Source organism: Xenopus laevis, chromosome 5S, assembly GCF_017654675.1.
Source record: "Xenopus laevis strain J_2021 chromosome 5S, Xenopus_laevis_v10.1, whole genome shotgun sequence".
In the NCBI taxonomy this organism is placed as follows: Eukaryota; Metazoa; Chordata; class Amphibia; order Anura; family Pipidae; genus Xenopus; species Xenopus laevis.
The window spans coordinates 42,495,329-42,510,841 of NC_054380.1; the positions used below are offsets into that span (position 1 = coordinate 42,495,329).

The following is a 15,513-nucleotide window of genomic DNA, read 5'->3' on the forward strand; positions in this document are numbered from 1 at the left end:
TATGTGGAAGATTTTGACAACATGCGGTCAAAAGAGTTTTCCATGCAGGTGAAACAAGCCATCCTTAAGCTGCAAAAACAGAAAAAACCCAACCGAGAAATTGCTACAATATTAAGAGTGGAAAAATCTACAGTTTGCTACATCCTGAGAAAGAAAATAAGCACTGGTGAACTCAGCAATGCAAAAAGACCTGGACGTCCAGTTTATTCCAGTCCAGTTCCAGTCCAGTTTATTGAAGTAAAGAAGTGGAATATTCTGGTCACCTGATCTGAACCCAATTGAACATGCATTTCCCTTGTTGAAAACTAAACTTCGGACAGAAAGGCCCACAAACAAACAGGAACTGAAAGATTCTATTTTGGAAAAACAGTAAAAAATAAATAATGGAAAAAAATTGTCTTTATTTCTGTGGAACAATCTGAAAACCACTGAACTGAAAAAAAAAAACATGTTTGGAAGGTGAACAACGCCTTTGAAGGTTATATTGAGTAAATGCTAACTGCACTGACCTTTAATGAAAGGTCCTGGTGTCATATCTATAATAACTATATTCTTTTATAAGGGCATAGAGTTGCCGAGTTGTTTTTTTTAAATGTTTTTATATGTACTCTTTAAATTCATGAAGTTTGTTTTTTTCGTACTGTGCTGTAAGTAAAGATAGCAGTAACATAACTATCCTCTTCTTCCTCCAGAGGTAGGAAGCAAATTGTATGGATTCAGCATATGCCGAACATTATGTCTCGATTTAACAGCAAAAATCTATATTTTTTATATTTTAAAGGGGTTGTTCAACTTCTAGTTGCTTTCCGATAGATCACCAGAAATAAAGACTTATTCCAATTACTTTCTATTTTTTATGTGTCAATGGTTTTTTCTCATATTAAAGTGTAAAGTGTCTTTTTTCATCTTCTAAAGCAGCTCTGGGTGGGGGGGTCGTCGACCCTATAAACTGTTCTAAATGGATACATTTAGTTGATACATTTCTTATCTTTGTCCCTGCTGAGCAGAATCTCTGGGTTCATTACAGGCAGCTGTTGGAATTGATAGAATTGTTGCTAATACTCCAGAGATGCTGCTGAGAAATGTATTAACTAAATGTTGCAAAATTGTAACAGTTTGGCATCTGCACCTGAATTACTGAGCTGTCAGACAGGAACATTCAAATTTAAACTTTGATTTTGGAAAAACAGTAAAAAAATAAATAATGGAAAGTAATTGAAAAAAATTTATTTCTGGGGAACAATCTGAAAACAATTGAACTAAAAAAAAGTGTTTGGGAGGTGAACAACCCCTTTAAGCAAAAAAGTAAGGTTGACGCTACTCCATGTATAAAATTCTCCCTTCACCCATTGGTTGTGACTGTTTTGGCTTACAGATAAGCAAGAGTCCATTATGCAGAGGGGATTAAAGGAGAACTAAACCCTAAAAATTTATTTGGCTAAAAATTCCATATTTTATATAATGACTTTTTTGCACCAGCCTAAAGTTTAAGCTTCTCAATAGCAGTAATGATCCAGGATTTCAAACCTGTCACAGGTCAGTCACCATCTTGGAAAGTGTCTGCGACACTCACTTGCTCAGTGGGCTCTGAGCAGCTTTTGAGAAGATAAGTTTAGGGTTTGCCACAAATTATCAAGCAGAAAATGAGGTTTGCCTGTAATATAAGATGATGCTACAGAGTAGATTATTAAATTCTCATGCTAGTTGCTCTGTTTTCTGTGCTTTCATATAGTAATTATCTTTATTAATTACTAATCAACTCCATATTACAACATTCATATTCTATGTGTAGTGTATATTTTCTGTTGGTACTGACAGCAGCACAGAGCCTGGGCAGTGAATCAGTAGAAAAGAAGATGGGGAGCTACTGGGGCATATTTTGGGGCACAGATCTTTATTGCTAAAGGGTTGTGGTTTCCTTGGGCTGGTACAGAAGCCAAGAAAAATGATGTACAATGTTTCTAGCCTTCTTCTTTAGTTACGCTTTGGTTCCCCTTTAACAGTGCACTGGGAATATAATCACCAAACATGAAGTAGCTTCAATTTCCCTGTTAAAAAGGGGGAAAGGGCTTTGGCAAATGTTTTCAGACTGAGATTTCCACAACAGGTCCAATAAATTGTGACTGTCTATTGCATCTTATAGCAGCCCCTGAATCTTCAAAGTCCAGGCCAGAAGAGAATGCTTTGACTTGTGTTAACAATTCTCAAACTTCTCTAAAGAAAAAGATTAAAAAGACAAGACTTTCTAATCTCGAGCCCGGCTTGCTTGGCCCACCCCTGCCAATATGCGATTCAATTCCTACTGTTGTGATAAGATACTAACCATAACTAACCAATTATAAACCATTTGTTATAGTCTACCATCTGTAGACTATGACACCTTACTCCCTATTAATAAAAACCTTGAAAAAAAGACAGGGGTGCTCATTTCAGGGGTACTTGTTTATAAACGCTGGGCATATTTGCACCTGGGCAGTAGTCCATCACATTTTTACTTTCATTGTTCAACATGCAGCTGATCAATAAAAGACAATCACGATTGGATGCTATTTGCTACTACCCATATGCAAATTTGCCCAGTGTTTATAAATATACCTCCCAGTAAAACCCCCCGGGTATTGGATCCGTAGTACAACATTTACAAGATAATCATATCTAATCTGTGTTTTATTTTTTGCCCATGGCAAGGGATTAAATATCTTGGTGATTTTATAGCTAACGCAGCCTTTTTTCACATACAGGGATCTATCCCAGAAATGTAAATTGGATTAACCACTCATATTTTGGGGCCTATTTATTAAGGAAAATTTGAATTTTTAGAGGGAAAAAAACCCAAACATTTTTGAAATCTATTATTCTCCAAAGATGCTAAAACCTGTCGAAGTCATGTAAAACCAATGGCAGATGGTCCCTTTTACAATTTGAACATGTTTTTCACATTCATGATTTCGGGAGTTTGAGCTGTTTGATACTGGTTTTCATTTTTACAATCTTTGTGGTTTTCGATCGACAATCTGATAAATGTGAGTTTTTTGGGTAACAATTTGAAAAACCTGTCCAGTCACCCTAAGAAATAATTCCAATTTTTTTTCTATCAACTCACACTACATCTATTATTTAAATTTTGTTTCCTTCGGTCTTGGAATTATACAATTACAGCATGCAGGCAGGAGCCATTTTGTGGACACTGTTATTAAGACAAGTTGTGTATAACCCCAAAATCTTGTGTATACTCCACAATGGTGGACCTAATGCCCATATACACAGTGCCCTACACAATTATAGAACATTAGATGGGAGGGGGGATGTGGGGAGTGCAGTGACATGTAGGAAGTGCTGAATGGAAAGTAAAAGTAATTGCCTGAGGCATAGAGGTGTGACAGCTAATATATGATTGACAGCTCAGATATTTAACCACCTTTATAACAGGAATGGATGTTTTACTGAAAAAAATTATTTGAGTTCCATGTTTAATTTGCAAACAACTTTTATTATACCACTTTTTATGTGAAGGTGACAGGTCCGCTTTGAGGCAGACCGTGGTTGGGAGTTAGGTCAAACTTTAATTTTAAATATAATGGAAAAAATTTGAGTTTTAATAAGTAGCCCCCTAAGAGTACTCAGTTCTCCAGTCTTAGGCCACGGGCACACAGAGCTGTAAGTGGATCTGTTCCGTGTCCCATCTCAATTTATTTTAATTCGATTCGCCTGCGTGCCAAATTATGCAATAGGAGGCATTTTAGGGCCGACCTCTGCTCCGTTCCACTGCGCGTAACTATAGGCAAGAGGAAGCTTAGCAAAGGAAAAGGAGGCTTGATGGGATTCCAGGACTCAACTTAAATGACTGCGAGGAAGCCACAGATAATTGGAGTAACTTCCTGATGTTAACAAGAGACAGTTTTCCCAATCATACAGCCTTCTAAAAGGGTCTTTAACCTTTAAATAACTTTTAATTGATGACTTGCTAAGAATAGGCCATTCTATAACATACTAAAAAATAACCTAAATGTGAACCATCTCTTTAAGACCTATAACAATGGAATAAGTATGCTATGACTTGAACTTACATTTTTGTCAAATAAAATTAGGGATGCACCGAATCCAGGATTTGGTTCGGGATTCGGTCAGGATTCGGATTCGGCAGAATCCTTCTGGCCAGCCGAACCGAATCCTTGCATATGCAAATTAGGGGCGGGGAGGTAAATTGTGTTACTTTTTATCACAAAACCAAGAAATAAAAATGTTTTCCTCTTCCCACCCATAATTTGCATATGCAAATTAGGATTCGGATTTGGTTCGGTATTCGGCCAGATCTTTCGCAAAGGATTCGGGGGTTCGGCCGAATCCAAAATAGTGGATTCGGTGCATCCCTAAATAAAATACATTTTTCCTTTAAAAAATGTAATCAGCGCTAATTATGACAGATTATCTATAGGCCGCCCCAAATGCAAGCAAGTGAAAATGTATTTTGTTTTGTTATATTTCTTAGGACTTTTATCTATTCTGCTTTCACAAGAGGAAGACCATCACCCCTACGCATAGTACTTATGGCTGTTGTATTCTGTACCTATAACGGATTTCTGCAAGGACACTGTATGGTTTATGTAGCTACATATCCAAAAGACTGGTGTATGGATCTACGATTTCTATCAGGTACCTGGTGGTTCATATTTTATTGTTTTATAGAGACACTGCTTTTCTATAGTGACTGGTAAAAAGCTGCATTTGCAGACCCGTGTGGTGTCCCAAACCTTTTTCTGTAGGGGAAAGAAGCTCTTGCTTATTTTTAAACATTGGGCAGTTTTGCAGAAGTAAAGTAAGCTCCACTGGGGCAGGGACTGGTCTTAATAATGTATAATCTCTGTAAAGATTTGTGGAATATGTAGGCTCTGTGTAAGGATCATAATAATAAAATACATGAGCATTATATATTACTAATTAATAATTCCTACAATCACTTGCATGTTTTGTGATTAAAGACCTGTAAAAATGGAGGATCACTGAAGTACACAAGAAACTGGGCCACATTCAATTCAGTGAAAAAAAGATATCTCACGTTTTTTCACATGAAAACTCACGGACGAGATTCAATTCAAGGAGAAATAACTTTTCTTCTAATTCAATTCCAGTTTTTTTTCCCCATAGACTTCAATAGAGTTTTCACATGATAAACCATAAAATTTCAGTTTATCTAAATTAAATTTCATCCATTCATTTTCACATGATAAACCTGTCTCTCGGACTGGTGGATTCGACTACAAGAGCCCCCCCATTCCTCTTACTCAACCCCCGGGCAGGGCAGCTTTAATAAGCGTGCAAAAGGGGCATCTGCCCAGGGCCCACTTGTCTTGGGGGCCCACTGACTGACAACATTTTTGGTTTGATTGTGCTAGGATTTTTTTTTAAGTTGAAAATTGCCGCGTGACAAATTTTTATTGACGCCAATAGACTTTAATGGGCGTCGGCGTCATTTCGGCATCGGCGAATTTTTGGCGAAACAAAACGGTTCAAATTCGCCCATCCCTAGCAGTTGGGGATACTCGCTGAGTGATCTGCTCGCACCCCAACCTCCCCCCCCCCGCAAATGGATGAGGCTGGTGCGGGAACATCAGGAAGTATTAACTTTGCGCATGCGTCGTTGCGCAGATGGAAAGAGGAAGCACTGCTATGGAGGAGCGTTATGGCGCGTTGCTGTGTTACCGCTCGCTGGTCCCCAGGTCCGTTGGCCACCATTTGTGCCACACAGACTTGCACCACTGGGATTCCTTCTCTCCCCCAGGCGAGATCCTCTAAAGTGAGAGGCCAATCCCTGGTATGCTGCCAATAAGATGGCTGTGGGTAAATGCTGTGGGTAAATTACATTGGGCTTCACATGGATGTGTGCTTTACCTGTACAGTGCATGACCCCACCTCCTTGCTTGCCACCCAGACTGGGTAACACTACTCTTTTAATTTGCCACTCTTTTTTAGTTTGCCACTCTTTTTTAGTTTGCCACTGTTTTAGTTTGCAACACTTTTAGTTTGCCACTCTTTTTTAGTTTGCCACTCTTTTTTGGTTTGCCACTCTTTTTTAGTGTGCCACTTCTTTTTTAGTTTGCCACTCTTGTAGTTTGGCACCCTTTTTTAGTTTGCCACTCTTTTAATTTGCCACTTTTTTTAGTTTGCCACTTTTTTTTAGTTTGCCACTTTTTTTTAGTTTGCCACTCTTTTTTGGTTTGCCACTCTTTTTTAGTTTGCCACTCTTTTTTAGATTGCCACTCTTTTTTAGTTTGCCACTCTTTTTTAGTTTGCCACTCTTTTTTAGATTGCCACTCTTTTTTAGTTTGCCACTCTTTTAGTTTGCCACTCTTTTAGTTTGCCCCGCTGATTGACTTTTTTTCCCAGGGCCCACCAAGGCCTTAAAACTGCCCTACCTACAGGCCCCCCGCCTCAGATACAACTTCCCCTGGGCCCCCCACATGTACCTGTCCTGTAGTTGCGGCTGTAATTGGTGCTGGAGGGGAGTATAATCAGGGGCAGCTTGGGCCAGACAAGTGCGCATCTAGGTCAATGGGACCCACCGAGTTTTTACCCAGTGTCCCGCTGGCCCAGTCCAACCCTGTTCACTGAGGGGTTGGACTGGGAATAACTGCAACATTATTTCAATGGCTAACATCTTTCCTTTTTGTTTTTATTTTATGAACTGATTATTTTTTCTGTTATAGTATACTCTTCTCTCTGTATAACTAACTTTGAGCATAGAAAGCCCTTATACCTAGCTCTTATTTTGATATAACCTGCAATGTTATTTAGTGACTTATTCACAGACTGAAAACAGATAAATACTGTCATTATTTTCTTTGTTATGATAGAAATGTTTTAACTTTTGACAAGCCTTTTATTGGCTACATAGCCACATTTTTCTTCCTTTTACTATTTCTTGATTTCCACACCATTCTTTTTTTCTCCTACTTACTGTTCTCTTTTTTTTGTCTTGTTTCTCCATTTTTCTTCTACAAATCTTAATATGTTAAACTCCTCTTAATAACCACTCTGCACTATTGGAAAGAAAGAAAACATATATATATATACTTTTTTTAGTGTGGAAAAGTACAACATACTGTGTGTAAACTTCTTTTGTAAAAAACAAGTCATCTCCAAACAGGCTTTTTGCACAAGTAAAGTTTGCATTTTATATACTGTTTTATGCACTATAACTCTTTGCATATAACCTATGTGTTACAGATCAGTCTTTGGTAAAAGAAAATGTTCTATTGCAAGATAAATCTGTGCTTTAGCTTTTAATTTCACTTCATAATTCTGATAATACAACAAACAGCCAATTGTTCCATGATTGTTGATTCAGAAGGACTTTTTAGAATTAGAAGGGAACAGAATGACTTTTGGTGGTCTATTGTGTCGTCAACATTGGAAACATTTTCAGGAACAGTGGATTCTATTTCTGCTTTAACTAGGTATATCTAGGTGCCCATTTACTTAGCTCGAGTGAAGGAATAGAATAATTAATTTGAAGGATTTCAATTCGGCAGTGGAATATCGAGGGTTAATTAACCCTTGATATTCGACCATAAGTAAATTTGCCCCTAAATAGATATGTGGCCTGAGAATAGACACATAAGGCCAATGGGCTATATTTCCATACATTACGTATTTCATGTCAGTCGAGTCAAGGAACAATGAGAACCAAGACTAGGACAAATTGAATCTATAATTCAATTAATCTAAATAATTTTCTCAAAATAAAATAAAGGAAATTAGAGGAGGAATTGTTTCTAATAACAAAAGAGCAACATAAAAATAGTTTTATAGTTTTAAAAATAGTTTGCTCAAAAAGCCATATTTATTTATTTACATTGCAAAATACAATTTTTTCCCATTTAGAACTTGAATTTCACTATTCAAAATATAAAAAATCTGCAAGTACTCTGCCAGATACAATGACAAATATTGGAAAAACAGATGTAATTGATTGAAATAATTGGAAATGACTGTTAACCAAATAAAGTTTTCAAACATCTAGATGCTTCTTACATTGGAGTAACTAAATGTTAGAGGGCCGCAAAGCAAAATCTAGAGCCCCAAACATAGTGGAAGATCATTGTTTTGCATATTTACTAATTAGTGTTTTGTAAGAAAACCTACCTGCCCTGGTGGTCTAGTGGGGTGGCGGGGACGCCCACTGCGCCGCCATCGGCGGGGATGCCCGCCGCGTGGTCCTCTTCCGGCACCATCTTGCCTGCTTTAGGGCTGCAGACCGATGCCCGTGATAGAATCTTGATTCTAGTGGTTCCTGAAGCCTTGTGCTGTCTGTTCCTGTAAACTTTATCTGTGATTTACGGTTTTGATCCCTGCCTGTTCCTGACTATTCTGATATCCGAACTCTGACCTTTGCCTGCATCTCGACTACTCTTTCTGCCTGATCCCATCTGTTTGATTACCCGGTTTTGACCCTTGCCTGCCTGACGATTCTTGATATCTGCCTGCCTCGACCCAGCCTGTCTGACAATTCTCTTGCCTGCTCCATTTGTACCGTGACCTTCGGCCCAAAAGACTCTGCTAACAGCCGTGCCCCTTTGCCAGCCAGAACATCTCGCCTTGCACCTCTCGTTAAGTCCAGGTGGCACCCAAGTAAGCTGAGGGCTCCTCCCGAAGCCCAACGGTGGTCACACTACTGGTGAAGCCGAGCCGAGACCAGGGTGCTTGGCACTTGTTCTGGTATTGGGTGCCGGTCGTGACATGTTTAATTTGCAATAGCCAGAACTTGACTTTACTGAACACAGTGGCCTATCTATAGATGTTTTCTTCCTCTATAGTTCTAAGAAACCCCCTCTCCCCAGCCACTTTCCGCTTTCTTACCTACTCCAGTGTGAGCAGCTCGGGCAGGGATCAGGAGTGGGTGGGTGATGGGAGTACTGGATTGGGGCTGCTGTGTGTCCGGGGTCGGGAACATTATTTTTACGCCACTGAATGAAGGTTTACCAGACAAATGTCCCTTCCATAAATGTTCCTGTTTCCTTACATTACAAATGATATACTCTATATATATATATATATATATATATATATATATATATATATATATATATATATATATATATAACTTCACGTTTTAATTTTTTCCCTCTGTCCAGGTGTGTTAATATTCTGTCTTGGAATGGGGATCAACATTCACAGTGATTATATTCTACGCAGATTAAGAAAACCCAGTGAGGTGGCATACAAAATACCCCAAGGTAAAGTCCAGATACCTTTATGAATAAATTACAGAGACACAGTTGTTATATATTGTAGGGCTATTCAGCGCAATTGTGTTCAGTTTACAGCAAAATATGCATGGCTGCCATTGCATCAGGCGCAACACTGATTGTGACTGCAACTACACTGGAATTCTGGGAAACATGGTGCATTGAGCTTGAGCTTTACTCACTGTTGTTGTAGCCATACCCCTTGTGTCTCAGCTAATTCTTTCATATGGAGTTAATCTTATTTAATGGCACTTTAAAGGCATCAGAACACATAGGTTAAAGTAAAAAGTTATCTTTTTGACCAGTGTTCAACCTTTCTCCCAGAAAAACTTTGGTTTTATTGCCCTTTAATTGGTTATGGGGCCTTGAAGAATTATGAGACTTTTCATTAATAGTATCTATATGAGAATACAGAATTTGAACCTCCTTTCAAAGGACATTAATAGAATTTACCTTCACAGCCTCACTGCCCTCACTGTGAAGTAGAGTCCTGCGTGGGTCTATTTATTGGAACCCGTACCCGACCTGTACCTGCAACCTGCAATCTGCAACCCACATTCTTACCTGTTTGAACCCCCTACCCAACCTGCAAGTACCTTATCCGCAACGCGGACCCACGACCCGCTGATAAGGAAGTGCTGTCATTGTAAAGCGGAAGTGACATAATCGGACGTAGGCATGATCAGAAAAAAAGGAGTAAAATAGGAAGTGCTGTCAATGTAAACTGGCAGTGATTGGTTGTTACTGCACTTTGGCCAACATAATAGGACATCAGTTGTTGCAACAGTATGTTTGGCTATGCCATACAATACAACTTACTAAGAGTTGGATCATGTAGTAGATGGCTTAGACTCACCTGAGTCAGTTATACGAGGCAATATATGTGAATAAAAAGAGTTCCCTGTGATATCCTGTTACCTTACTACAAAGCAGCTTTTTTTGTTTTTTTTATATTTTAGGAGGAATGTTTAACTATGTATCTGGGGCAAATTTCTTTGGTGAAATTGTTGAATGGTGTGGATATGCTGTTGCAACATGGTCACTGCCAGGATTTGCCTTTGCTTTCTTTACACTGTGTTGCATTGGCCCACGGGCTTACCATCATCACAAGTAAGTAGTAAAGTATCCTTATTTCTTGTCATATGATAGCATACATGAAAACATGGGTACTTTAATATGTCAAATATAAAAAATATATTGTTTTCTTTTTTTAATTTAACACCATGTGTATAACATGTAATGTGTTTTTGTCTTATGTTAAAATAACTGTATTTTACAGCAATTTTTTTATATTTTTGTAGTTAATGGGGTTGCATGCCTCTAGAAAAAAGTGAAAAACATAGTAACTTAATGGTCTCTAAGTGTGTTCCTCCCTTGAGAGTTTTGGAAAAATAGATCATTTTTGAACCTGAGGGCTTGCACTCATCTCCTATTCTTTGTGCTGTAGGGAAGGGAGGCTACAGAACTGGTTACTGGGGTTAATTTGAGTAAAATTAAGAGTAAGATGTGAAGGGGTTACATATTCATTGCTTGTTTCTACCCCAAGACGGGAGGCCTTCATAGATAAAAAGATATTGAAGTACTCCAGGGTGTTTTCTATTATCTATAAGTAAGCATATTTGCTTCTCCCTTACAATCAAGTTATTTGCATTTTTAATGGAGCACACTCCACATCTTATTACCATTGATATAATGCAAAGATTACACATTCTGCAGTGGAAATCCATTTTTTATTCAGTTTGCAGTTCTCAATCCTTCCTCTGTTTTCTCTCTCATGCCATATTCACACTTCCTGGTCCTGCCTCCTACACTACATCACCCCCCCCTTTTTTTTTTTTACATGCGTTAATAACTCAAACATTAAAATAACAGAGTGTCCAACAAACTGATTAAAAACAATGATAAACAGCTTTGCATAAATGCGAGTTATGTTATGAATAGAGATTAAATCTCTTTAGTAGGGCATCTTGGCCTTCTGGGATAACGCCTTGTTGAACATGGTTCCTCATTTTCCTGGGACCCACTATCTCCCTTTTGTGAGGAAGAGACATCTGGATGTTCAGTGGTGGAGTACAATCTGAGGTTCCATTCTTTATACCTATGCAGATTAGGTCTTATGTCTCTTTGTAAGACAACCACAGTGACAACCACACATCTTTTTGTGCAACGGAGTATTGAGTATGGCGTCTTTGGTCCGCATAGTGCTTAGTTTTCTCTTTATTTTTGAAATCTGTGGTTCTTATGTGTGTGTCTCTTTGTGGTTGAGATGTTGTAGCTGTAATCTTGGGAACATGAGTACGAATTGGTCCATTGAAGATAAGTTGTGCTGGAGAGGTATTAGTTGTTGAGTGGGGTGTGTTTGTGTAGTTACGCAAGAATTTGTATAGTGCCTATTTTAGGGGGATTTGTTCCATCTTTTACTTAGAGTGCTCATGAATCTTTCAACAATTCCATTGGTCTGTGGCCAGTATGGAGTTATTTTTCTGTGTTTGAATCCAAGGTTCTGCCTTAAAGGGACACTGTAATGTGAACATGCATACACTACAGCGGGCTGTCCAACTGGCAGCCTGCGCCTCGCCTTGTGTAGCCCCCCACATAAAAGTCTGCCTGCTGTGATGCCTTACCTTGTATAAGATTTAAAATGTATCAGTATTGAGATTAACTGGCCCCTGCATTGTTTACACCTCAAATTCCGACTGTAAACTCCTGCATTGTTCACACCTGTAACACCAGCACTGTGTCACTGTATGTAGTACAGTATGAACTGTCCATATTAGAGTCCTGATATTTCCCTCTCTGAGGTTTTCCTGTCTCCTGCGCTATTCTGCCTTCCCTATGCTCCCTCTGTGTGCCATACTTTGTTTGCCCTATGCTCCCTGTGTGTGTTATACTCTGCCTGCCCTGTGCTCCCTGTGTGTGTCATACTCTGCCTTCCCTATGCTTGCTGTGTGTGTGCCATACTCTGCCTGCCCTGTGCTCCCTGTGTGTGTCATACTCTGCCTTCCCTATGCTTGCTGTGTGTGTGCCATACTCTGCCTGCCCTGTGCTCCCTGTGTGTGTCATACTCTGCCTTCCCTATGCTCCCTGTGTGTGTGCCATACACTGTCTGCCAAATGCTCACTGTGTGTGCCATACTCTGCCTGTCATATGATCCCTGTGTATGCCACACTCTGCCTGTCCTATGCTCCCTCTGTGTGCCATACTTTGTTTGCCCTATGCTCCCTGTGTGTGTTATACTCTGCCTGCCCTGTGCTCCCTGTGTGTGCCATACTCTGCCTGCCCTGTGCTCCCTGTGTGTGTCATGCTCTGCCTTCCCTATGCTCCCTGTGTGTGTGCCATACACTGCCTGCCAAATGCTCACTGTGTGTGCCATACTCTGCCTGTCATATGATCCCTTTGTTTGCCACACTCTGCCTGTCCTATGCTACCTGTATGCCATAATCTGTCTGCCCTATTCTCTCTGGGTGTGCCATACTCTGCCTGCCTTATGCTCCCTGTGTGTGCCATACTCTGCCTGCCATATGCTCCCTGTGTGTGCCATACACCGTCTGCCCTATTCTCCCTGTGTGTGCCATACTCTGCCTATCCTATGCTCCCTGTGCGCCATACTCTGCCTTACTTATGCTCCCTGTGTGTACCATACTCTGCCTGCCCTATGCCCCTGTATGTGCCTTACTCTGCCTTCCCTATGCTCCCTGTGTGTGCCATACTCTGCCTGCCATATGCTCCCTGTACGTGTGCCATACTTTGCATTCCCTATGCTCCCTGTGTGTGTGTGTGTGTCATACTCTGCCTGCCCTATGCTCCCTGTGTGTGCCATACTCTACCTGCCCTATGCTCCCTGTGTACCATACTCTGCCTGCCATATGCTCCCTTTGTGTGCCATACTCTGCCTTCCTTATGCTCCCTGTGTGTGCCATACTCTGCCTGCCCTATGCCCCTGTATGTGCCTTACTCTGCCTTCCCTATGCTCCCTGTGTGTGCCATACTCTGCCTGCCATATGCTCACTGTACGTGTGCCATACTTTGCCTTCCCTATGCTCCCTGTGTGTGTCATACTCTGCCTGCCCTATGCTCCCTGTGTGTGCCATACTCTGCCTGCCCTATGCTCCCTGTGTGCCATACTCTGCCTGCCATATGCCCCCTTTGTGTGCCATATTCTGCCTGCCCTATGCTCCCTGTGTGTGCCATACCCTGCCTGCCCTACTCTGTACCCTGTGGGACGCGAGCCTGGTAGTTTTGGGGGTTTGTTAGCATTTAGAAATTGTAATTAGTGGCCCCTAAGGTGTATAATCATGTGCTGAGGGGCGCTGTGTTATTCACAGGAGAGGAGGCGGCATATAGATTTAAGGGTATGCTTATGGTATATTTAAGGATATGAGTTAAATTTTTCACTTATGAGTGATGAGTGATATCCCTGCAGTGAGCACCAACCATTTACATCATTAATGTGGACATGGTCTTAAAAGTTCTTGAGATAACATTGGTGTGGTTTAAATGGGTGTGGTTTAAAAGGGGGAGTGGTCAACAGTGGCTTCCCCTCTACGACATACGCCAGAACAATTCCGTCCCTGAGTACCACTGAAGTTGGACAGCACTGCACTACAGTATTCTGGCCCTGGCCAGGGCTGGCAGTTTTCAAAATGGTTAGAAACAGTCAGAAACTGTATTATGAGACAGAATTAGCAACCATAGAGAACCCAGGATCGTACTATGTAAAAGTTGCAAAAGCTACAATCAGGCATTAAACCCAGTTTAGAAACATTTGAAGCCAAACTGTAGCATGATGATGCAGTGTAGGTCTGGCTGCATTATTGTGCAGGCACCAGAAGCTTGGCCGGTGTGGTCACAAGAACATGTGAGACTCAGCCGGCACCCATAACATACTCAGGGGTATATCTCAGCTTCCATTCAACCTCCCCACCCACCAAACACTTATTTCACTTGTGTTCAGAGCAAGTTGAGGTGGCCACTTGTTTAATGCAGAGCACAACTGAGCTCCCCCCATAAAGGAGACAAATTCAAGATAAAATTGGCTTGAAGCAATCTTCTAAAATGCTGCACCCGGACTCACTATATAAAGGAATAAGCTGTCAATATTCATCACTACATAACTGGATTTCTTTAACTACTGTATTTGAGAATTGATAGTTTTCTGTAAACCCTCGTGCTTATACAAATTATTCTGCTAATTTTTCCTTAGGGATGCTTTATTTTAAACCCTTCTTGTGTTTTCCAGATTTTACCTTCAAAGTTTTAAAGACTATCCATCAGAAAGGAAAGCCCTGATACCATTTATTTTCTAACTCAACGGAAAGGGGGAAGGCTTTTAGGAGATTGCTCAGTGCTCTTCATGGGAGTCTTATTGCATTTTTTCATATGTTGGATAAACACACACTTCTAGCTCTATACAAAAATAAACATCTTCCAAATGTATATTTTTATTTAACGCTTGTCTGTATATAATTTCTTTTCAAAACTGAATTGTATGCCACATATGGATATACTGTCAAATCAGTCAGACCTTTGGAATATGGCAGTACAATACATGCTTGTGACTTTGCAAGTTCTGTTTAAAGCATTATTGAAACATACCTATGACATAAAGGATTTAAGTCAGTATCCTTTAATAGACACCAGCTCTATTCCAAATTCTGCCTTATTTCCCTATCCAAAGCCTATTTTTATTTTGGAGTGCCAGACTGAGGAGCAGTTACTAAGCCGAGATGTACTTTCAGCTTTCACAGTTGGTTTGATAGACAGGAATAATATGCCTGTTGGGCATTTACTCCCCATCCCAAGAATAGTTACACAAGTACATACATAACTGTTACTGTTAGTTAGGATAAACACTACAGCAAAAGCAACATGTTTTCTTTTATGTTGAATACATATTTTAACTTGTGCTAAAGATATTATTGAAGAGGATATTTTTTTTTAGTTGACAACTGATATTATTTTATTATTACTGAGCAATTCTCACAAATGATGCAGTAGCTGTGACTTCAGTTTTTCAAATAAACATGCTCACTGCTAAATTACCTGATGTGCCTTTTATTAAAGATTGTTATAGTGCCAAATTCAAAAACAGTTATACAAGGTCTTTTTTACAATAATTTCTCAAGTTAAGTAATGATATTAAATAAAATATTTGTTTTTTTGCTAAATACTACTTCTAACAAAACAGTAATCATTTTCAAAATTACAAAATAAAATGAAAAAAAAGTGTATCTAATGTATACCTTAGCTTTTTCAATAAACGTGTTTT

At 39.8% G+C, this 15,513-nt stretch overlaps 1 protein-coding gene across 1 annotated transcript in view; it reads left to right on the forward strand.

The window, feature by feature from the left end:
* srd5a2.S (steroid-5-alpha-reductase, alpha polypeptide 2 (3-oxo-5 alpha-steroid delta 4-dehydrogenase alpha 2) S homeolog) overlaps positions 1-15,287 on the forward strand; it is a 29,125-nt gene extending 13,838 nt beyond the window's left edge. Inside the window, exons 2-5 of the mRNA XM_018265247.2 lie at positions 4,490-4,653; positions 9,132-9,233; positions 10,205-10,355; positions 14,485-15,287. Of these exons, the coding sequence (XP_018120736.1) occupies positions 4,490-4,653; positions 9,132-9,233; positions 10,205-10,355; positions 14,485-14,551 (484 nt within the window). The 3' untranslated portion in view covers positions 14,552-15,287. The remainder of the gene's footprint in view (positions 1-4,489; positions 4,654-9,131; positions 9,234-10,204; positions 10,356-14,484) is intronic.
* The last annotated feature ends 226 nt before the right edge of the window (positions 15,288-15,513 follow it).